The sequence below is a fragment of the Pipistrellus hanaki genome (genome assembly GCF_964339955.1).
Source record: "Pipistrellus hanaki genome assembly, chromosome: X".
NCBI classification, from domain to species: domain Eukaryota; kingdom Metazoa; phylum Chordata; class Mammalia; order Chiroptera; family Vespertilionidae; genus Pipistrellus; species Pipistrellus hanaki.
Genome location: NC_140524.1, coordinates 5,687,110 through 5,710,855, shown reverse-complemented (window position 1 = coordinate 5,710,855; position 23,746 = coordinate 5,687,110). Strand labels below are relative to the sequence as shown.

At 48.3% G+C, this 23,746-nt stretch overlaps 1 protein-coding gene and 1 long non-coding RNA gene across 7 annotated transcripts; one reads left to right on the top strand and one right to left on the bottom strand.

Annotated features, from left to right (window-relative positions):
• Nucleotides 1-7,274: 7,274 nt before the first annotated feature.
• PPP1R3F (protein phosphatase 1 regulatory subunit 3F) lies at nucleotides 7,275-23,746 on the bottom strand. Of its 6 annotated transcripts, none has more exons than XM_084870124.1 (4): nucleotides 22,637-23,746; nucleotides 12,049-12,104; nucleotides 11,739-11,821; nucleotides 7,275-9,043 (listed from the first exon to the last, which is right to left on the bottom strand). In XM_084870124.1, exons 1-4 carry the CDS (start codon nucleotides 23,650-23,652, stop codon nucleotides 7,757-7,759), a joined length of 2,442 nt encoding a protein of 813 aa, XP_084726250.1. In that variant the 5' UTR covers nucleotides 23,653-23,746; the 3' UTR covers nucleotides 7,275-7,756. The 6 variants fall into 6 exon arrangements, with proteins under 6 accessions (XP_084726250.1, XP_084726251.1, XP_084726253.1 ...); XM_084870125.1 differs by having other exon boundaries at nucleotides 11,739-11,818; XM_084870127.1 differs by having other exon boundaries at nucleotides 23,589-23,670.
• LOC311615010 lies at nucleotides 15,259-18,695 on the top strand. Its single transcript, XR_014793725.1, has 2 exons — nucleotides 15,259-15,364; nucleotides 15,399-18,695. It is a non-coding gene; the product is annotated as an uncharacterized lncRNA (long non-coding RNA).

Sequence of the window (23,746 nt, the reverse complement as noted above, 5' to 3'; positions counted from 1 at the left end):
AGTGATTGAGCGTAGGCCTATGAACCAGGAGGTCTCAGTTCAATTCCCAGTCAGGGCACATGCCCAGGATGTGGGCTCAAGCCCCGGTGTGAGGCATGCAGGAGTCAGCCAATCAATTATTCTCTCTCATCATTAATGTTTCTACCCCTTAGTGTGCCCCCCAAACCCACACAATGATTTGTTCCAAAATGGACGCCCTTTACCCAGTGGTAACTCCCAGAGAGGACTGCTCCCTCTATGCCTCCTGCAGTGGTATAACCTGGGAAGGTGGGTCTATTCTATATCCTTCATTCCCTAACTCCCATAGGCCCACTAGTGGCGTGGTTAAGGAAGCTTTGATGCCAATGCCCTGTGCATCTTTCCTTCTCAGACTCCTCCCACTCCCTGGACCCCTCCATCTGCGTCTCTCCCCACTTCACACCCAGTCCCAAATGGACCATCCCAGACCTTGACCCTGAGATCTTGCAGAAAGCCAAGGCCAAGGAGTCCATCCACCTGCCTCATGATGCCCAGCAGATGCATCTGGTGGTCTCTGGTCCTCTTGAGGCCTTTGTCCTTGTGAGAGTGTAATTGTGCCCATTGTGCAGGTGAGCAGACAGGGCCAGGGAGGGCAGGAGCTGGGCCTGAGGCTCCACAGCAGGTGAGTGGGCAGACTGTGGGCTGGCTTTTCTTGCCCTGTAGTCATATATACCCTCACACCACAGGGAGCTTTTCCTCTGCTTCCTTTTCTAGGCCCAGTGTCTTCCTCAGAACACCATCCCTGATGCATCTACTCACCCTAGGAAGGGGTTCTGGATGCAGCATTCAGGCCCTGGGAGGGGACTGGCTGGAGGCAGAACCGGCAGCCATCGGGTATGAATGGGGTTTGGGTGGCCTTTGTAAAACATCATGCTCGGTTCAGACAGCTGCCAGTGCCTTCTCTCAGGACAGTCTGAGCTATAGCCTGTCCTGCCTTAGGTTTCTTTCCTCGGAGCCAGTTCATATTATGTAAAAGAGCCTAGAATGCAACCTTTCAATGACAAGATTAAACTGTGGCTTTCTTTATAACCTGGTATGAGTCCTTCCTTCTAACCATGGAAATGAGCTTCTTGTAAAAGGAACAAGAGCAGAAAGGGGCAGAAGGCCACTTGCAGAACACTCTGAACACCATTGACTAGGACCAGGGTCCTCCAGGACGAAGGGCAGAGCTGGCCCTGGTTGTCCCCAGCTGTCACATAGAGGGGATGGCTCTGATGAACACCAGGGATGGGGCTAAGGCACCCTCTGGTGTAAATGTTTAAGGCTCTGTCCCTCCTCTGTATTCTCTGAGGCCTTCCCAGTCCTGGAGATGCGACACCCCTGCTGACCAAGATAAATATTGCTGTAACATGGATAGTCCGTGGCTGAGGTGTGCCTGGGGACACCAAGACCCCATCATGAGATCAAGACTTCAGTCAGGCTTCCCTGAATAAAAGAGAAAGGCAGTTTGACTTATCAGGAAGCTTGGATCTGGACCTAGACTCACCCTGGACCACAGACACCCAGAACTGGAATTGGAGGTGATGTAGGATATGGTAAAGTGCCCTCGGCTGGAATCGAACCTGGGACCCTTCAGTCTGCAGGCTGACGCTCTATCCTAGGGGTGTCAAACTCAATCAGAGAAGGGGCCAAAATCTAAAATCCAGCCTGAATCGCGGGCCGAATGGTTTACTGAACAGTCATAAACTGACAATGTCATAAACTGACAGCGGAGTGCAGTGATGACAGTGCGGTGCGGGCCACATTGCAAGGCCTGGTGGGCTGGATTTGGCCCGCGGGCCTTGTGTTTGACACATGTGCTCTATCCACTGAGACAAGCTGTCTAGGGCAACAATGAATTTTTAAATATGGATTTTGTATAAAAAGTCTTTCAAATTTCTTGCCCTAGTTGCAGGCTTGATCCCCAGTGTGGGGCATGCAGGAAACAGGCAATCAATGATTCTCATCACTGATGTTTCTATCTTTCTCTCTCTTCCCCTTCCTCTCTGACCAGAAAGTGAACCATGACCTCCTGATTCATAGGTCGATGCTCAACCACTGAGCCATGCAGGCTGGGTAATAAAAAAAAATTTAATCTTTCAAAATTCTTAATAATGCTAATAATTTATCCATGAATTATTTTGGATTTTCTACAACACAACTGTATCATCTACAAATAATGACGATTCTGTTCATTTTCAATCATTAAATATTTTTTATATATTTATTGATTTCAGAGAGGAAGGGAGAGGGAGAGAGAGATGAGAAAGAATCATTTCTCCCTGATTGGGGATTGAGCCCGAAATTTAGGTATATGCCCTGACTAGGAATCAAACTGTGACCTCCTGGTTCCTAGGTCAGCACTCAATCACTGAGCCACCACGGCTGGGCCATTAAATATTTATTTTTATATATATATTTTTTTTTTTAATTGATTTTTGTATAGAGAGAAAGAGCAAGGGATAGAGAGTTAGAAACATCGATGAGAGAGAATCATCGATCAGCTGCCTCTTACACACCCCCTACTGGGGATGTGCCCGCAACCAAGGTACATGCCCTTGACTGGAATTGAACCTGGGACCTTTCAGTCCGCAGGCCGACGCTCTATCCACTGAGCCAAACCGGTCTCAGCCATTAAATATTTTTAATATATTTTTTATTGATTTCAGAGAGAAAGGGAGAGAAACATCAATGATGAGAGAAAATCATTTGTTAGCTGCCTCCTGCACACCCCCTACTAAGGATCGAACCCACAACCCAGGCATGTGCTCTTGACCAGAATTGAACCCAGGACCCTTCAGTCTGTAGGTTGATGCTCTATCCACTGAGCCAAACTAGCTAGGGCAAATATTTTCTTTTTCTTGACTTAATGTGCTTGCTAGAACCTCCAGTACAATGCTGAGTAGAAATGGGGACAGCAGGCATGCTTGCTACATTCCAATGGTCAAAGCTCTTAACATTTCACTTCTAAGTATGTAGTTTATTGTAAATCTTTGTAGGTACCCTTTAGGTTAAATAAATTTATTTAACAAACTTGCTAAGTCAAATTTTATCTAACTCTCTACATCAAGCATGTCAAACTCGTGGCCTATGGGCTACATGTGGCCCACAATGAATATTTTTGCAGCCCAACCAATATAACGGTATGTAAGAAACTTTTTAAAATATATATTTTATTGATTTTTTACAGAGAGGAAGAGAGAGAGATAGAGAGTTAGAAACATCGATGAGAGAGATATCGATCAGCTGCCTCCTGCACACCCCCTACTGGGGATGTGCCCGCAACCAAGGTACATGCCCTTGACTGGAATTGAACCTGGGACCTTTCAGTCTGCAGGTCGATGCTCTATCCACTGAGTCAAACCCGTTTCGGCTGTAAGAAATGTTTTAATAAAAATTTCATAACTTAATTTTTACAATATCCTGTTATACATAATTATTAATAACAAACTACAGTGTTCGCTAATGACTGATTACTATAATCGTGTTGCATTCATTTCCTTTACCCGCCTGACACATAGGCGCACTATTTCTCTTCCCTAATACTAGCAATGAATATTTTAGTAGCCCATCGCCACGTCATTAGTCTTGGACTGACTTGTTTGGTGTGCGCAACAGGAAATATTTCACTTTCAGAGAACAAAAAAAATAGGTTTATTTGTGTCATTCTTATTAATTTGTGCAGTTATTCAGTGTCTGGTAAGTTAATGTTCAAGATTAAAATGTTCTATTTTATGTTAGCAATGGCTCATTTATTTTAGTCCTTTGTATCCAGCATGTCTCTATCAAAATAAACCTATGTTTCTATGAAAATTGAAGCTTTTGCATTTTTGTGGCCCACAGACACTTAAACCTTGTTTATTTGGCCCGTGTTAGCCTTTGAGTTTGACATGCTTGCTCTACAACTATTAAGATAATTGTGTTTTTTTTCTTGTTTAATTTGCTAATGGAACAAATTATGCTGATTAAGTTCAAATGTTAAATCACAGTGTGGTTTTGGAATAAATCCAACTTGGTCATATAATACTTTTTTAATATACAAAAGGTCCTCGACTTATGATGGTTCAGCTTAAAACTTTTTCGATTTTATGATGACGCAAAAGCGATACACATTCAGTAGAAACCGTGTTCAGATTGTGAATTTTGATCTTTCCTCAGGCTAGCAATATGCAGTATGATACTCTCTTGTGATTCTGGGCAGCAGGGAGCCAAAGCTCCCAGGCAGTTAATGACAAGAATAAACAACCAATACTATACATTGTTTTGTGTTACCATCATTTTTTGGATATTGTGTTTTGTGTTTTAACATCCCATCATGTCTACAAAACACCCATCTGTGTCTTCTGCTTCTGGTAAGAAGAGGAAGGCAATTACTCAAGATAATTGCCCAACTGTATAGGCTAATACACACTGAGTAGCCATATTATTATGATCTCTGAATGCATAATAATCTGGCCACTCAGTGTATATCCTATATAATAAAAGGCTAATATGCAAATTGTCCCCTTGACCAGGAGTTCGACCAGCAGGCAGGCAGGCCAACCACACATATAGCCTAACCCTGGCCAGGCTAGCTGGACCCCCATGCACAAATTCATGCACCAGATCTCTCTCTCTCTCTCTCTCTCTCTCTCTCTCTCTCTCTCTCTCTCTCTCTCTCTTCTTTCTCTCTCTCTCTCTCTCTCTCTCTCTCTCACACACACACACACACACACACACACACACAGAGTGGCCAGATTATTATGCATTCAGAGATCATAATAATATGGCCATTCAGTGTAAGAGTTCCAGGCACATTTAATGTAGGGTAGATTAAGCTGTGATGTTTGATAGGGTAGGTGTATTAAACACATTTTCAATTTACAACACTTTCAACTTATGATGGGTTTATTGGGAAGAAACCCTATTATAAGTAAAAGAGCATCTGTATTGGACTTGGGCAGTGCTACAGACTGAATATTTCTGTCCCTTCAAAATTCATATATTAAAACCTAATCCCCAATGTGATGGTATTAGGAAGTGAAGTCTTTGTGAGGTGATTAGGTCATGAGGGTGGAGCCCCCATGAATGGAATTAGTGCCCTTATAAAAGAGACTCGATTGATTTCATCCTCTCACTCTGTAAGGACACAGTGAACAGATAACTGTCTGTGAACCAAGAAGTTGGCCCTCACAATACACCAAAACTGCTGGCACCATGATCTTGACTTCCCATTCTTAGGAAGTGTGAGAAATAAATGTTGTTTATTAGCCACCTAGCCAGCCTGAACAGACTAAGACGGAATTATCACTTGGTTTAAAATATCTGCATCTATTTTCTTGAGATTGTTCTGTAATATTTGTTTTTCACTCTTCAGGTTTTAGTATCAAGGTTATAAAATGAATTAGGAATGCTCCCTCTTTTTCTACACTCTGGAATTGCTTTTGTTCTTTGTGGGTTTTTTAAACATCTTTTTATTGATATCAGAGAGGAAGGGAAACAGAAACATTAATGAAAGCAGAGAACCACTGACTGGCTGCCTCCTGCATACCCCACACTGGGAATTGAGCCGGCAACCCAGGCATGTGCCCTGACTGGGAATTAAACCGTGACCTCCTGGTTCCTAGGTCAATAATCAACCACTGAGCCATACCAGGTAGGCTGCAATTGCTTTGTAAAATTGGAATTACTTATTCCTTGAGTGTTTCACGAGTGAACCCATCTGTGCTTGCTGAGTTTCTGTGTAGAAAGACCTTTGTCTACAAGTTTTGTTACTTAATAGGGCTACCGAGAGTTTCCTTTTTGAGAGTTTTTAAAAGATATGTCTGTAGTAATTTGTCCATTTTATCTAATTGTTCAATGGAATGGGCATAAAGTTGTGTTTTTGAACTTTGATCAAATTACCACATTAATGGAAGGACGCCAACACATGTCTGGATTTTGTTTGACAGAATATCCTCATTGATATATGGGTGTGCTGATTTGTTTTCACTAGCTGTGTTCCACTTCTACTCTTCAATGCCGTTCCTTCTGACTGGACTGTCCTCTCTTCCCCTTTGTTACCTGGTGGATTCTTCTCAATTTTTAAAATTCAATTCAGGCACCGTGTCCTCTAAGTCTCCCCGAGTTCCCACACTAGGCTAAACATCTATCCTGTAGCTTCCACAGCCCACTTTACCCATCATTGTTAATGGACTAACCGCACTCCACTGAAATTCTTTTTCTGTGCCTGTCTTCCCTGTACACTGTGAGCGCCTTCATCTGTCTTCAGTGCAGAGCAGAAGTGGCCAGTCAACACTTATGGAGCTGAACTGAGCTTCTAACCAAATGAATGACCAAGTAAGTTCTCTAGCCACCTTTCCCCACATGCGTTAGCTTGTTCATTTATTTCATTGAGCATCTACTATGTGCCAAGAACTGTTCTAGAAGAATGGCTGGTGAGCAAAGAGGAAAAGTTGGCAAGTGTGGTGTCCTGGAAACCAAATGAAGAAAGGATTTCAAGGTTGAGATCATCAACTGTGTCAAACGCTGCCAGTAGGTGAAGTAAGAAGAGATCTGAAACTGGACCATTGACGTAACAACCAGTGAACAGCACTTTTGCTGAAGTACTTGTGCAAAGTGTCTGATTGGGGCAGTTTCAGAAGAGCCTGGAGCCCCAGAGAAGAATAACTAAAGAAAAGCTAGTATAAAGTTTTGCCGTGAAGGAAAGTAAATAAATATATGGTGTTTTATTTTGCTCTGCAGAGTTTTTAAATCGCATGTTGTAAATATAGCTAGCCATTGTTTCAAAGCTTCTGCATTTCCTGTTTTGAGTTAGAAATACAATGTCTGGACAGCAACTCTGGTATGAATTTTTCACAGTACATGAACTCCTTTGTCCTTTCTGAGGCCTTCCCAATCTTTGGGGACCATTGGGTCTCCCTGCTGGTGTCAAAGGCTGTTTTTTTAAGTAACTTCAAAATCTTGTGGCTGATTCACAACCAATATCCCCACATCCACAGCCGAGCACATCCACTACAGCAACCACATGTGTGACATCAGACCCTCATGTGACTGCCATTCTTACTCCCTCCCTGACGGAATGTGGAAATGACCAAAGGACCTGTCCCCCAAAGACCACCAGACCACATGTATTAGGACAATAAGGTGATACAACACAGATCCATGTTGAAGCAGAAGCAGCAGCAGCAGGCATGACCACGTCTCACATTCCACATGCCACTCCCCACGGTGACACTCCCGTATGACCACCCTGCACACTCATTCCCAAACAGGAGAACACTGCACAGCAAGACACATCATTTCTCATAGAGCTCTATTGTGGCATATAATAATAGGTACTCTATATAAATTAAATTAAAAATAAAGCTCCAGCAGGTTGCACAGGTTGGCTGTTAATAAATATATCTCTGGGTAATTGTGCCCCAAGACCAGCTCACGACCACTCTCCCTCATCCAGAGAATTATACAAAAATAAATACAGGCTCAGGGGGGTGGGAGGGGGAAAGGAGGACATGCCCACTGCCATTCTGCAAGTTCTCGTTTCCTCTATCCACCCGTCCCCTGCCCCTCTCCACTGCCGCCACCACAGGAGCCCTGTGCTGACTGGAGAGCTCAGGGACGGGAGGCCTCTCTGCAGACAAGCATACTCAGAAGTAAAGGGTCCACTCACTGTACAGGCCACACATCCCATCTGAACCCTCTGGGGATGGTGTAGGGGCTGGTCCTCCCCGGACCCCAGAGAGGGGGACACTGTTATTGCGGGTCCCACAAGCAGCTCCTACGAGAACCAGACCAGAGAGAGGCACAGCGCAAGCACCAGGAGGGACATACCACTGTTCAGAGCCACGGGGACCGCTACCAGGCCAGCCAGGACCCCCAGAGTCTGGGTCAAGGGCCCCCAGAGCTGGGGAGACAACACACACACACATTCTGCAGGGGCTGCTAAGGTGGGAGACCTCTTTGGGGACTCGGGGCTTAGGCCTGAACCCTCTTCATCCTGGAAACTCCCATGGCACCGGGCCAGGCCAGGAGGACAGATTCCAGCCCCTGAAATGCCAAGGAGGGTGAGATTTTGACCGTGCAGGCCTGAAGCAGCCGGCTCCTTGCCAGCTACAGAAACTAAGCTGTCCGCCCATTCGGTGGACTCCATCCGGGCTTCTGTCCCTCCCAGGGACCCAGGCACCCCAGAGATCACCCTATTCGTGTGCAAAGAGTCAGTGTCCTTGCGCACTCCCTTCTCTGGTGCCCCATTGCACTGCCCCTCTGGACCCAGAACCACAGGGTTGTCACATGCCAAGCCCCCTGCCCACGGGAGCCACACATCTCCCATAGTGGCTACCACAGAATGGGCCCCAGAGAGGATTTCTGGAGGCGATTCCTTGGGGGTGCCCCCTTCTGGACTGGAGGGTACCGTGGAGGGCCCCTCGTCGCCCTCCCCCTCGTCATCGGGGTCCTCCGTGTCCTTGATGAGCTCCACACCGCGCCCCAGCCGGGCGTAGTGCAGCGTGATCTCTTCCGCCAGGGCGCTGTTCAGGGCCCGCTCCGGGCCAGGCCACTTTAAGATCAGGTCGCGGTCCGTGAATATGCCCAGGGGATGGCTAGGAGACACCCCCCCATCTGCGCAGCCCTCCCCGCCATTGCCCACCCCACTTGCAGCCACGGCAGCCCGCAGGCGGCTCAGGTGGGACAGGTAGAGCTGCTCCAGCTCCTGGTCAATGGAGTCCTCGCTGAGCAGCTCCTCCAACCCACTCATGGCCTCCAGACCCCTGGGGGGCTCGTCCATCACAGCCCCCGCCATGGGCTCCTGTCGGCCCCCTCCGTTCTCGCTGGATACTTCCCACGCAGCCTGTTGCTGGCTAGGTCCCAAGAGAGGCCCAGCTGCCCCATCGCTTGCATCAGGCCCTGAGGCCTGGTCCCTGGGGGAGCCGCCCAGGCCACAGAGAAAGGAGGAGGGGGGGATCCTGATGGCCGGCGTCGGGTGGACCTCTGTGAAAGCCACAGGTGCGCTGTTGCTGGGGATGTCACCTTCCTCTGGGAGTCTGCCAGTCACTGCAACTTCAGAAACCTGGGGCGGGGGAGAAATGGAAGGAAATGAAGCAGAGGAGGAGACGGGACAAGCAGTGAAAACTGGTAACAGCCCGCACCCAGACCCATAGGTACTTCTAGATAAAAAAACTCCTTCAAGGGCCTTCGATCATTCTCTAAATTCCAGACTATGCCATCTATATGAAAATAACAAGAGCAGATGAAGTAAAGGAGGCTTCTTCCAGATCACAGAGCTTAAGTGAATACTGCTGGTTGGCCGCCAAAACATATCCAGGACATTCACATGAATTTCTGTAATTCTTCTTTAAAAAATTATTTCCTAGCTCTGTCTTTTGACAAGGCCTAGAAACAAAGATCAATCTAATAGCAATGGGCATACCTAGTCCCCAGATCTAAATAGCATTCTCCACTAAAAGGAATTAGGGCTCCTTAACGAAATGGCTATTTCCAGGTTTGGGGCAGGAAAAGTCCCATAATGGGAAGACGTGCTCAAAGAATGAAGCGTATGTGTCAAAAGGACTGTGGCACCAATCTAAATAAGCTTCCGCTGGCCAGCGGCAGTTCAGTGCGAGCATCAAAAAAATAAGGATAATGGATTGAAACATCGAATATGTTTAAAGTTCATGAGTTAAGAATGATATACCAAAACCAAAAATCCTTTATTTGGTCACCTTTGAAGAAGTTGATTTCTTCTGAAAATTGGTAAATGAGAAGGGAAAAATCAAGTATATATATATATATATAGCTTTTTTATACAAACTATATACCTTCAAGATTATACACTGTCAAGGTAGCCAGACAGTTAATATGAGAAAGTTTTTCCTTAGAAAAAAAAATTTCGGCCAATAAACAAAGGGGAAATAAGAGAATTAAACAGAATCAATTCTATTTAAATTACTTTAATAAAAATATATTTGTATTTAATAAATTAGTTTAATAAAAGTAATAGTTTAGCCCTAGCTGATTTGGCTCAGTGGATAGAGTGTCAGCCTGTGGACTGAAGGGTCCTGGGTTTGATTCCAGTCAAGGGCACATGCCCGGGTTGTGGGCTCAATCCCCAGTGGGGGGTGTGTAGGAGGCAGCCGATCAATGACTCTCTCTTATCATTGATGTTTCTATCTCTCTCTCTCTTCCTCTCTGAAATCAATAAAAATATATTTTTAAAAGTAATAGTTTAATAAATTGATTAAATTTAATAGATCCAAATAATTACATAGAATAAATTAATAACAATTGAGTAAAAGCCCAACCGGTGTCACTCAGTGGTTGAGCATATACCTAAAAATTGAGTAAGAACTGTATTTCCACATGGATGCAATCAGCCAAATCCATACTGTGAGAAATTCTACAGGACAAACAAGGTTTCTTGAACAAATTGCAGCAAAAGTGAGGGAGATTTAAAAATCTAAAAGGATCCATCAACCAAATGCAATGCGTTGACCTTTTTGGATCCTAAAAATGTATGAGCTAAGGAAATTTGGACATTAACCAAATATTCAATGACACTAAGGAATTGTTAATTTTCTGAAGTGTGATGATGGCACTGTGTATTTTTGAGAGTTATTAATTTTATGAGATACAAACTGAAGTACTTATGGATGGGATAATGTCTAGATTTCCCCCCAAAATAATTCCACAAAGAATAGGAGAGGAGGGAAGGGGGGGTGTACAAAGGTAGGAATGGACATGTGTTGAAGTTTGTTGAAGCTGGGTAATGGGTATATGTGGGTTCATTATACTAGTCTCTACTTATACTTGAAAAAAAATTATAATAAGAAGTTAACACACACATGAACATACATCTCCCGAGTTTCTCCACCCTGCTGTCAGCACCGCCATCGCTCACCTGGACCACTGCAGTCGCCTTCTCTTCACAGTCCCCCTGCTTCTGCCTCACCCCTACATTCTATTTTCCTCACAGCAGCCAGAGGAAGCCTGTGAAATCCTAGGTCAGGTCATGGCCCTTCTCAGCTGGTGACCCTCCCGTGGCTCCCTTGTCACGCAGAGTATAAGTCAGAGTCTTCTCCATGGCCCATGAGGCCCTATACAATCTGTTCCCATCAGCTCTCCAACCTCACCGCCCTCTGCCCCTCCTCATTCCCTGTTCCTCGCTGTTCCTCACACACATTCGTCATGGCCCTGCTCTAGGACTTTGCACTTGCCTGGGATGTCCTTTCCCTAGTTATCCATGTGGCTCACACTCGCCTTCTTCACATCTTTGCTCAAATCTCACTTCCCTAGCCACTCTAAAATTTAAAGTTGCAAACTTGTCCCTACCCGCCCCATTCTCTCTCCTCGCCTCCCTTCCTTCCTCCTTTCCTCCCTCTCTCTCCTTATCCCTTTTTTTCCCCTTAGCATTCACCCTTTCATCATCCAAAACATTATATGTTTATCTATGATTCTGTTATGTCTCACACCACTCAAATGTAAGTAAGCCCCAGGAAGGCATCATTGCTGGTCACTACCATATTCCCTAACAGTGCTCTGCACAGACCAAGCATTCAATAAACATTTGCTCAGTTACCGACTGACATTAAGATAAGCCGAGGTTAAAAAAATAAATAAATAAAAATAAAAACTGCATTCTACCCCTCCACCATCCGGTTATGATTTGGGGGATCTCCCTCCAACTTAGGGTAGCCCCAGAGCAAGTCAGCTCCACCGCCCAGCCTCCCATGGGGCTGTCTTCCCAGACGCTCCCAGGGCCTGCTTACCTGATGTGTCATCTGTGGCCACGGACGGAGCGGAGTGGGAGCCACCAGGGGACCCACTGACTCCTGGACATCAAGGTCATCTGCTGGAGAGAAGAGAAGGCCAGCGCTGGGGTGAGGCAGGCTTGCAAGCAGGCCTGGTTTGGTTAAGAAAATCTGTCCTAGCTAATAGGCAGTTCTGCCTCTGAAGTTTTCTGTGACAGTCTAAGGTAGAGGTGCCTCTTAATTTGTACAGAAAGGAAAGGGGGGGGGGGGAAGAAAAAAAATGACAGATATAAGCTACAACTCCTACTACCACCTGCCAATTGCTTACCCTCCGCAGGGGTATCATCATCCGAGCTCTTCATCCTCAGCTCCTCCTCGTCAGGCCTGTGGGGCAGAGGAGAGAACACGTGGATCTGAGCCCTGAGAAGCCAGTTCTGCCATCCACCAGCCACTTCTGAGCCTCTGTGGTAGCCACCCTCACCTGACAGCTGCTGTCCTCTCTTCTGCTGCCTCCTTCCATCCCCTGATGACAAAAGCCCTACACGCTCGACGTGAAAAATTTACAAAATACGGGGAAGCATAAAGCAATAAAAAGTGCCACATTAGCCAGAGGCAACACCATTACCATTTTGGGAAATTTAATTCCAGACATCCTATGAGAGTGTTTCGATTTTGCAGATAGAATTTTGCACTGGCTTTGTCCATGTCACAGCAAGAAGCACCATTCAATACTTCTGTGAGCATTTGAAATAGCTGCTTCCTACTCTCATCACAAGGGCTTGCCATAAGGCGTGTACCCATTCCCGTCCTACAGAGCAGCTAGCTGCTTGTCCCATTTTACACTCACAAAGCAGGCTTCGGCAGAAACGGTTGCCTATAGCTTTATGAGCAACTTGGATCATTTCTTTAGGATCTCTTCCTCGCTATGCAGAAACCTCTCTTTTCCAAAAAAGAGCAGGTGAGCACTAAGGGGCACCGGAAGCAGCAAAAGAGAGAAAGTGACTGGTGACCAGGAAAGGGGTCAGCAAAAACAGGAAGGAATCTGGCGTCGTAGAGGCGTGGGTCCCACTGCCAGCCCTCCTCCCATTGCCATAACAGCCTAGCGAGGCACCTATCCTCCCTGAGCCTCACCCCCTCACCTTCAAACACAGCACAGGGGATCCAGGATGTGCACACCAAGCACAGGGCAGTCAAGAGAAATGAGGACATCAAGCAGGCGCCAGGCCTGGCACAGAACGGGGGCTGAATCAGCCGTGGATGTTTGTTGGTCTTGATGGGGAAATCACTGTCCTCATAGGAGTATCAAGTGCTTACAGATTAAGGAGCGAGGGAAGCGTTAGGTAAAACATGTACAGAAATCTGACAGGAGCTGAGGCAATTGCTCAGACCTTTCGCTTCCTCGAGGTAATTTGATGATGTTGACATTTCTGAAAATGATTGCAATTTTTTTAAAACACGTAATCAATTACCTTTACCGAAACAGAATAGCACTAGCTGACCCAAATACGGTAGTTACTATGGTGTTCGGCACATATACTATAAATTAAATCCTCACAGCAACCCACGAGATAGGTACGTTTAATCCTCCAAAATAGGCAGCATTATCATCATCTTACAGCCCATGAAATGGAAGCTGAGTGCAGGGCTCAAGGTCAGCAGTGAGGATCAAAACCTCTCGACCAGCTGACTGTTGCTGCCTGGGTGAGGTAGACCGGGGTGTTACCCCAACCCCATCTCCAGTCCTTTCCAGGAGCAGATCAAGGGAGACAGCAACCATAGACACAATCCCTACCTCCTCCTCCATTCAGTCTTTTTTTAAAACCTGCCTTTCACCTAGTACTTATTCATTCCCAGCTTCCCTGCCTTCTTGGGACAATTGGCTAGGAAACCATCAGACACAGAAGTGGCTGCAAAAAAGCTTTTTATTAGCACCCTAGGAGGGAACTGGAACCATATATATGGATCTAGAGTCTGGAAGCTCCGGGAGGAATGCGTCTTTCTCCAGGAACTAGGGCTCACGTGTCCCGTCAGAGGTCCTTGGGTGAGAATACAGTCAAACCTCGGTTCTCAGACGTCTCCCATCTCAAGCAATTCGCTTCTCAACCCCACAAGCCTTTCATGCTGATACCTGTATGATCAGCCATGCATCTCTCAGGCGACAGAGGAGAGAATGCATAAGTATGAGTCAGTTTACCGCTAAACCTCACGTTATTAACATCTCAGGAAACTGTGCTGTGAATAATTTTGTGTGTGTTTTTTTGCTTGCTTTTGTTGCTGCTTATTAAATTTTCATTTTTTAGATTTTCATTTCCTCTTTGTTAAATTTTCATTTACATTTCATGTCCTTTTTTTTTTTTTTTTAAGTGTTTATAGACCCTAATCAGTTTGGCTCAGTGGATAGAGTGTCAGCCTGCGGACTGAAAGGTCTCAAGTTCAATTCCTGGTCAAGGGCATGTGCCTTGGTTGCAGGCACATCCCCAGTAGGAGGTGTGCAGGAGGCAGCTGGTTGATGTTTCTCTCTCATTGATGTTTCTAACTCTCTATCCCTCTCTCTTCCTTTCTGTGAAAATCAATAAGATATATTTTAAGCTGAAACCGGTTTGGCTCAGTGGATAGAGCATTGGCCTGCAGACTCAAGGGTTCCAGGTTCGATTCCGGTCAAGGATATGTACCTTGATTGCGAGCAAATCCCCGGTGGGGGGTGTGCAGGAGGCAGATGATCGATGTTTCTGACTTTCTATCCCTCTCCCTTCCTCTCTGTAAAAAATCAATAAAATATATTTTTTTAAAGGAAGGGATAAAATATACTTTTTAAAATAAAGTGTTTATAGAACAAGCAGTACATTAAACATGTACTGTATATAAGAAAGGGCCCTGACTGGTTTGGCTCAGTGGATAGAGCATCGGCTTGTGGACTCAGGGGTCCCAGGTTTGATTCAGATCGGGGGCATGTGCCTTGGTGGCAGACACATCCTCAGTGGGGGATGTGCAGGAGGCAGCTGATTGATGTTTCTCTCTCATTGATGTTTCTAACTATCCCTCTCCCTTCCTCTCTGTAAAAAAATTAACAAAATATATTTATTGAAATTGTTGTGTGAGGCTGCAGTTAGGTGTTACCTATGCCGCCATCTTGGATTCTCTAACAAAATATATTTAATTTTTTAAAAAAGAAAGGTTAAAACAGGTAATCCTTTGGGGGTCTGGAATGGATTAATTCAATTTACATTATTTCTAATGGAAAAAAATGATTCCATTTTTGAACAGCTTCCTGGAACGAATTAAGTTTGAGAACTGAGGTTCCACTGTAACAGGGCCTGGAGTGGGTAACGTCAAAAGCACAGCCATCAACTCCTGCCCATCACGAATAAGAAAGGGGGCGTGGGAGCAGACGGGCTTGCTCCTGCACTAGTCCTATCAGTGGCTCTAAAATCCAGGTCTTTGGATCTGTGGCCTGACACGACTTCTGGTAACTTCTTTTGCTGGTGTAGCCAGTCCTTCAATAAAGAAAATGTCATCTTCCTAGAATCTTCTAAAGCAAGCTTCTTCAGGGAGACCCACAGACAGGCAGAAAGGGACAGGATCTAGGCAAGTTGTCCCCCGTCATCTGGCCCAGAGCTAATATACACAAAACCAGGCTTGTAAAAGTGCTCCAGAGTCCTTAGATGCATGTGACAGAAGCGGGGAGGGGGGGGGGAGATGAGGGGGGAGTAAAGGGGAATTCAGGACACAGACAACCAGCAGGAAAATAAACCCACAGTTCAGTTGAAGAAAGGAGAGGAAAAGCAAATACAAAACAAACCCTTCAGCCCCTAGAGCATCTCTTCCATAACTGAGGAGGGTGAGAGGGGCAACATGCAGAATTCAGGTCAAACAATTCAGCCAGCCCCAAGATCCACGAAGTCAGCAAAAGCACACAGGTCACTCCCTACCTCCAAAACCAGAGATAAAAGCAAAAGACACACCTACTGTTCACCTCCTCCACCTCAGCCCTCTTCACTGACAACACCAAGTCATTTGAAAACCTTCACATGTGTCCCTCAAGGCAACACCCTTCCCTTTTTACAAACATGGCAACTGAGGCTCAAGGAACCGTGTCTCTACGTTCACTAACTACATACCACACCGATAACATCCAAAGAGGGCTCCATTTTTCACAGTGTTTGAAACGGTGAACTTAAAACGAAAAAAGGAAAGTCTGAATATCCAGAACTGTCTTTCCCAGTAAACATTTGAGGCCAAGCTATGACTTGAATCAAAAGGCGGCTGGGGAGAGAAATGAAGTCACAGAGCCTCACTAACCAGTAATAGAGAAGAGGGTTCTTAGAAAAATGGAGAGGGGAGAGAATAAGAAAACTGTACTTCCAGCGAGCTTACTAATTTTTGAGAAGGGAGCCCGCTCTTTTGGCACCAGCCCCACAAACGCCACTTGGTGGCGTCAAGGGCATCCGGCAATAGTGGGCTGGAACACAGGCCTACAGACATCTTGGACACATATCCTTTGGTTGCTCTCAAGAACTAGTCAAGACAGTATAGCCTAGAAGGGGCCTGCATGCCAGTCTCCCGGGTGTGAAAACCCTTCCCGCCATCAGGAGAGTCAATGGCCGCTGACCCCAGATGGCATCCAGAGAAGCCAGGGAGTGAGATTTCAGAAAAAGGTGCCATCAGCCCCAGCCCACGCCAGCCACGACCGAACAAAAAAAGTGAATCTCCGGGCAGAGTGAGCGAGCGAGCGAGGGCTGACAGCCGCCATGGGAAAGAGCAAAGCAGACTTTCAGAGCAGTCACATCACTGGCATCGCCACCGCCCCTAACGCTCGTTTTCAGAGAACTTGGCCAGCCCAAAGTGGGTCACGCGCTGAAACCCAAAAGGGAAACTCAGCAGACCCCAGCTCAACCTGAAGATAAGGCTGCCTATCGGGGAGGAGGTGCGGGGGAGGTGGGGCACAGGTGGCTTCAGAATTTAGAAACCTGCCCTGTTATACTTGAAATCTGTCACCCTGAGCCATCTGCTTTCTGAAAAGCACGGGGTTTGAACACCGTGGTGAAAGCCACCAAGTGATGTGGGACACTGCTTTCCCGCTAGTCTGTGTGTCAGCCTGGGGCTGGGGGACAACCCAGCAGGGTGGACAGTTTTTCGTGCTATGAGCTTCTTTTACAGTGGCAACTTCCTTCATCTGGCCGTGACCCCAAGAAACACACTGTACATCATAGTCCAGCACACTGTATGCTTATGTAAATATACATACATACATATAACTGAGAAACTACTTACCTTTAGCATGTTGTGACGCACTGATTATTTCCTATACTAGTTTTAAGTGTTTGTTGGGATCCAGTAAATTGATTTCATAACTCAACAAAGGGTCATGACATGTCATTTGGAATGAACCCAGTCTGCCACCAACCAGCTGTGTTACTGAACCTCTCTATGCCTCAGTTTCTTCATCTGTGAAGAGGGAATGACAGTAATACCTACCTCAGAGAGCTGGAGTGAAGAACGATGCGGAAATGTTCTATCAAGTGCTTACTAGTAATCCTCTCCGCTTTCCCACTGAGGGAAACAGACTTGGAAAAGGAAAGCAACTTGCCCACCATTTCCCAGCTGGTAAAACATGTCACCGCACCTGCTACAGCAGTTAAAAACTGGGCCACCAGAGCAGGGCTGCCCCATTCTGCCACTTTCGTGGCATGTGGCCTTAGCTCTGACTTCCTACCAGTTTTCGGTGGATGAAGAGAGGACCAATTTCACACCAAGTTCTCACCCTCCCAACAACTAAGATGACCCCTGGCCCATCTTGTTTCAACTATGACTGATCTGGTTTCCCCTAAGGCTGCCAGCTCGGTAAGTAGGTTGGGCTCCCATCCTTCCAGCTACAGGTGCGCCTGAAAATTAATTGAGGCCCTACTGTGCGTCCGCCCAGTGACGGATCCTGGAGACACGATGGTGAGCAAACCCCGACTAGGAAGCTTACGGTTTACTGTGAAGACATAAAAAAAAATACTCACACTCATTCTTTCAACAAACATTTATTGAGCACCTGTTAAGTGCCAGGCACCGTGGCAGGCCCTGCAGGAATACAGAAGTAAATAAAAGCAGACCGGGTCCCTACCCCTCATGGAGCTTACAGTCTAGCAGGGCGGAGAGGGTCGCCCAATAATCCCCGAATGAAGGTCTAACCACAAACTGAGGTCATTTCCTTCAGAAAAGGAAAGAATGTGCTAGAACTAGGGGACCCTGGCCCAGAACGCGGGTCAGGGAGAGCTTAGGATGTTTAGAAGGAAAACAAGCAAGGGAGGGGAGAAGAGTGAGAAACTGCTCAGAGCACTGTGCAGGAAGTAACGGACTCAATGTCGAACAAGGGGAGTTGGCGGCATGTTTGGGACATCGGGGAAGTGGAGACACCAAGTTTGAACATATGAGGCTAAAAGAAAGGGCAAGGGCAAAGAGAAGCGCCAGGGAGTTAAAGAGGAAAAGCATCCAAGGCAAGGGAAGGAAGTGTTTTAAGTAGGAGTGCTCAACCACTTCAAGAAAACCAAAAACCCACCTTCAGAATCTGATAGATGCAGGAGGGGCAAAGAACGTGGAAAAACAAGTGCAAGCAACTCTTTAGAGGGGGGTCAGCAATGAAGGGGAGTGTGATTCGGGTACTGGCCAGCAGCAGTGTGGACAGAGGTGGGATCGAAGGACAGATTAAGACAGTAGAGATACTGGCATGTGTAACAGCTGACAGAGGACCAGGTGAGGAGAGCAGTGAAAAGCTGCTGGGAGAGAAACTGATTATGGAAGAAAAGGAACCCAGAGCATGAGTGCAAGAACTGGCCTGAGGGAAAATAGGGCCCCTCCTCTCCCCCCCAACACAAAAGAGAGAAGTCAGAGCGCAGGCATCGCGGGTTGGCGTCTTATGGCTTCTGTTGGTTTTTTGAAGCAGGAAGTAAAGTCGCAAGGTAAAGAATTTGAAAGAATCACATCAGGGAGGAGACAAAAATGGAACCGAAAAGTAGCACTGCCAGGCAGGGTGGATGATCTTGAATTTGTGATGCTGCTCGTCTGCTCCACTATACAACTTCCCCTAACAGGGCTTCCCTGCTTGGCCGATGGGCGCTGTGGGGAAACCAGGGCCTGAAGAAGTTGGAACGAACAGGCTTTCCGGAGGAAGCACTCTTAGAACTGAAGTATCCAAACGAGGAGAGTGCAAGGCGCACAGCACCAACATTCCTGGTGATGGAAACCGGATGGGCAGAGGCCCAGAGGCCCGAAGGGGCAAGGCGCCTTGGGAAAACCATGGTGATAGCTCAGAAGGCAGAGGACGGTATGTGGTGAGACTCGTGGCCACGGAGGCCAGACTGGGGGAGAGGGCAGGGGATGCCTGAAGGCCACGCTTAGGCTTTTTGGTCTTTGTTTTAAAGAGGAATAGGATAGCTCCTAAGGGTGTTAAATCAAGGTGGACCAGGAGGGCTCTCTCCACACCAGCCCTGGGACGTTGGACTCCGGGAACCTGAGTTTGCTCATCTGGGAAAAGGGGATAAAACAGCCTATCTCCCCAGGAACGTTGAAAGGATTAGATGACACTGTGCAAATAGCCAAGTGCACGGACCTCTGCCAGGTTTCAAGTGACAAGCCCTCTGTAGCTGCCCCTTTCCACCCAGTCCCACCACCAGCCCTCTGACATCTTGGTGCCAGTCTGTGTCTTTTTCCCTGTTTGAAACTAGCGCTGTGCCCAGCACATAGTAGGCCTTCAATAAATGCTTGCTGATGGATCAGCTCTGAGCCTACGGTTTATCAAAAGCCTGATCTAGCCTTTTCAGTTTCTAAGTGGTATCCCTTTGGCTACCATCAGGTGGCTGCACCAGATGTGGCTGCACCTAGTGCACAGTGGGCCTACAGCCAACACTGTTGTATAGGAAAGACCTATACAACAGGGACCCAGCAGGCTAAGCCTACCTCCTGAGATCCTCCATCATTTCTAAGAGGGCTTGGTCTCAGGGGGCAGCTGTTCTTCAACAGCGCTCCAAGCCCTGGCAGCACACAGGTTTTAAAACAATAATAAGTTGAAATGTACTCGCCAAGAAAACCACCAACCTAAAAAGAAAATCTTATCGCTGATCTTGCAGTGAGCACCAACCTCCCCTTTGCAAGAGCTGAGATCAAAAGATAAAGGAGCTATCAAAAAGCCATCTGCCCACTTAAAATAATATCACAAGTCATGTTAGGAACCACAGACCTGGGGCCAGATATCAAAACAATTGTCTGAACGGGCTGCTTCAATTTCTCCTTAAAACCACCCATGTATTTTTAAAAGAAAAACACCTTCTCCACCCACACTGGCCCTGCAAGCTTCTGATTTCTCTGCTCCCTTCTTTCACACTCTAAAATGAGCAAGCTCCATTTAGCCAAACTGTTGCGTCTTACAGACAGCCGGCTGGAATGACGTCTTAGGAAAAGGTGGTTCTGGGACACAAATAGCTCAATAGCTTGGATCTGGATGATGGCTACATAAGGGCATAGATATGTAAAATTCCATTGAGCCCTGTACTTAAGATCAGTCCACTTTATGTAGCTATCACTCAATAAAGGGGAAAAAAAAAAAGAGCAAAGCAAAATAATATACTGGAGCAAAATTCAGAATTTGTCCTGAATCTTATCAGGCCTTCAAAAAGGAGCTATTAAAAAAAACTGCTCCTATGCGCTGGCCAGTGTGGCTGGCTCAGTTGGTTGAGCATCACCCATGCACCAAAAGGTTGTTCCGTTAGATTCCTGGTCTGGGCACATGCCTGGGTTGCAGGCTTAATCCCTAGGTGGGGGAGGGGAACATGCAGAAGGCAGCCAATCAATGTTACATCAATGTTTCTGCCTTCTCCTCTTCTCTCACTCTAAAAATCAATAAACTATTCTTTTAAAAAATAATAATAAAATTTCCCCTAGCATCTCCTCCTTGGTCCTGTCACTCACAGAGCGAACTTGAGCAAGCAGCTTACTCCCTTAGCTACCTCTTTCCCCCCCTCTGTTAAATGGGCATCATCACAGCACCTCTAGCACACAGCATGCATGCACAGCAGGACTCAGGAGAGAACAGGCTCGAAGCTCTCAGCACAGATACCAGAACATGCCAGCCACGGTTATCTTTTGCAGCTACCATCATGCTTCAGTTACCTTGCCCGTTTGCTGCGTCCAATCCAACCACACAAAGTGACTGTCATTCCCCTTAAGCAGATGAGAAAACTGAGGCAAGGTCACACAGCTGGTGACAAGGCAGAGCAGAGATTGGGAAGAGAATCCAAAGAACCATCTGGGTGATTCCCTAAGTACTGACACTGGCTAACACCTGTGTGGCACTGCTAGGAGCCAGGCTAGGTGCTGAGGGCTTTTGCTTGTCTCCTGTGAGGTAGGTATTAGAATGATCTGTTTAACAGATGAGGGCACTGAGGCATAATGCAGTTGGCCAAGGTTACAAGGCCAATACCGATGGCAGATCTGGGATTTGAACCTAGGCACTGATGCCAGAATCCATGCTCTCAGCACTGTACCGGAAGCCATGTTGCCTGCCCCCTTAGACTAAACCTCGGGTTACTATGGGGCTCACAGGTCAGTCAGTGGGGGCCTGCCTGCTGGCTCAAGAACCCAAGGCACGGCTGCCCACCAACTGAGTTAGGCCATTCTGAACCACTCACGGCCTAAGGCCTTGCCAGGATCACAAACATCTTGCTGCAGCCAGAGGCTTCTGATCCAACATATACAAGGCCCAAAAAGCACTTTCCCGTTCCCATTCCCAGTCCTCTCGAGACCAGGGAAATGCATTCCCCATGCAGGGACAATCTACCTACCCCATGCTAGCCTGAGGTGAGCCCAGAAAGAATCAGGACCCTCTGCTACCCTTGAAAAACTAAGCTGACAGCAAAAACCTAGGAGAATCTGGTCTCGGGGCCTCCTGGGGTTAGCTGGTTCTCCCAGGCCCTGGATAGCTGCAGGTGTTATGGCAAACACACAGGACGAGAGCTTCAGATACAGGCCCCTCTGATCCTGCCAATGCTTCCTTCCCTGTGAGAGCACGGGTGGGCCACTCACCTCTGCAGACCTCAGACTATCCAGAGCAGAACAGAGAGAGAGAGAGTGCACAGGCTTCAAGGTTAGTCATGGCCAAAATGGAAAAGCCAGGCGCCATCACTTCCTTAAACCAATTCCTCGCTCTGGAACTCTGGCTTCCTGCTCTGCCAAACAGGGATCAGCTTCCCCACCCCCACCCCCACCCCCACACTGCCATGTCACTGCAGTTTTCTCCATTCTAACACTGCCCATCATTCCCACCAAGCTCGTGCCCACCTCAGGACCTTTGCACTTGCTGTTCTCTCTGCCTAGGACACCCTTGCTTCCATATGCGGGCGGAACCGCCCCTCTTGATCATCCAGGACTCAATTAACCTCCTCATTCAAGTCCTCCCTGTCTCCTTTTCTACAAACTCTCTTCCTCCACATCTCCACGTGATTCTACTTAACATCATCCAGGGCTCAACTCCTCAAAGGCCTTCTTCCCCGAACACCCTGGCTAAGCCAGCTATCCCTCCAGAACTTTCTCCCCTTACTCAATTTTACTTTCCTTTACTTTCTTCTCTGCTCATTTGTTGGGTTTTTTTTCCCAACTCTCTCTCTCCCCTAGGAGCCTGCATGATCCTCCAGAGCAGGAGAGACGTCTGTCTCATTCAGGGCTTTCCAGTAGGATTCAATCAATGAATGACTGAAACCCCGGGAATGCAGGGCCTCGCACCTGCCTGGCCTCCAGTCCTCTCTGGCTAAACTGACTGATTGTGCCCTCCTCCCTGTCCTGGACAGCGGGCCGGAGGGGCTGCCTGGATCAGGACGCTTGTCCTCCATCCTAGACACAGCCCTGCGTTGGTCGGCGGAGGCGGCGCTGGCAGACATTACCTGCGCCTCACCGGCTTCATGCAGCTCTTCAGCTGCCTGGCCTCAGCCTCCGCGGTACCCTGGGACTCGGGCTGTGGCTCCAGCTGCTGCTGGGGCGGCCCTTCAGCGTCAGTGGGTGAGGGAGCGGGTGAGATCCGGAGCAGAACCGTGTAGTTGCGGCCGTGGTTGTTGGCCCAGAAAATGCCCTCGGGGGTCTCATAGCGCACCACGAAGTCCAGGCGCGCCCCGTCGCCCGCGCCCTCAGCAAAGGGCAGCTGGAAGGCGAAGCGGTCGGTGCGGCCACCGTCGTCGGGCGAGGAGGCGTACACCTGGCCGGACACCAGGCCGAGGCCTGGATCCAGGAGGGGGTCTCCGGCTCCCGGTCCTCCCGTGACGGCCACCGGCGGGCTGCGCGGGACGTAGCGCGCGGGGTGGTCGCAGAAGGAGGCCCAGCCGTCGTGCGAGGCCCGCACGTGCACCGCCTTCTCGAAGGAGCGGTTCAGCACGCGCACCAGCCCGCGCAGCACCGGCGGGCGCCCCCCAGGCACCCACACCCCGGTCCCCCCGGGCACCGCCCCGGGAGGCGGCAGCAGCGCCTCCAGCTCCACCATGACGCGCCCCAAGCGCTCCAGACGGCCCGGCGCGGGCGGCAGCGAGAACGTGGGCACCACGTAAAACCCCCCGCCGGCGGGCACGGGGCACAGCGGCGAGGGCTCCGGGCAAGCCTCCTCTGCCTCCTCTTCCTCCTCCTCCTCCTCCTCCCCTTCATCCCCATCCTCGCCATCGTCGTCCTCGTCAGCCCCGCCGCCGAAGCCGTCGCCATCTTGCCCGGCCACCTCCGCCATCTTGCCCGCCCCGGGCCCGCCCCACGGCCGGTAGCAGCGCAGCTGCGCCAGCGGCAGCCCCAGGGCCTCGTCGGCAAACAGCACCCTCCGCGGGGCCGCCGCCGCCTCGGCAGAGGTGCGGGGCTCACCCGCGGCCGGCGACGGGGGCGCAGGAGGCCGCAGCGGGGGCTCCACAGGGGCCGTGCGCGCCATATCGGCGGCGGCACCGACGGCACCGGCGGTGGGACCGGCGGGGGCCGGGCCGGAGGGGCGGGCAGCCAATGGGAAGGCCCGCGCGGGGGGCGGG

What these genes read in the sequence shown, in the direction of transcription:
- PPP1R3F (XM_084870124.1), bottom strand. Translation starts at nt 23,652, where the DNA reads ATGGCGCGCACGGCCCCTGTGGAGCCCCCGCTGCGGCCTCCTGCGCCC. An exon ending in TGATGATACCCCTGCGGAGG is followed by an intron (nt 11,822 to 12,048) that starts GTAAGCAATTGG and finishes TCTTCTCTCCAG; the next exon opens with CAGATGACCTTGATGTCCAG. An exon ending in GGCCACAGATGACACATCAG is followed by an intron (nt 9,044 to 11,738) that starts GTAAGCAGGCCC and finishes CCCCCGCCCCAG; the next exon opens with GTTTCTGAAGTTGCAGTGAC.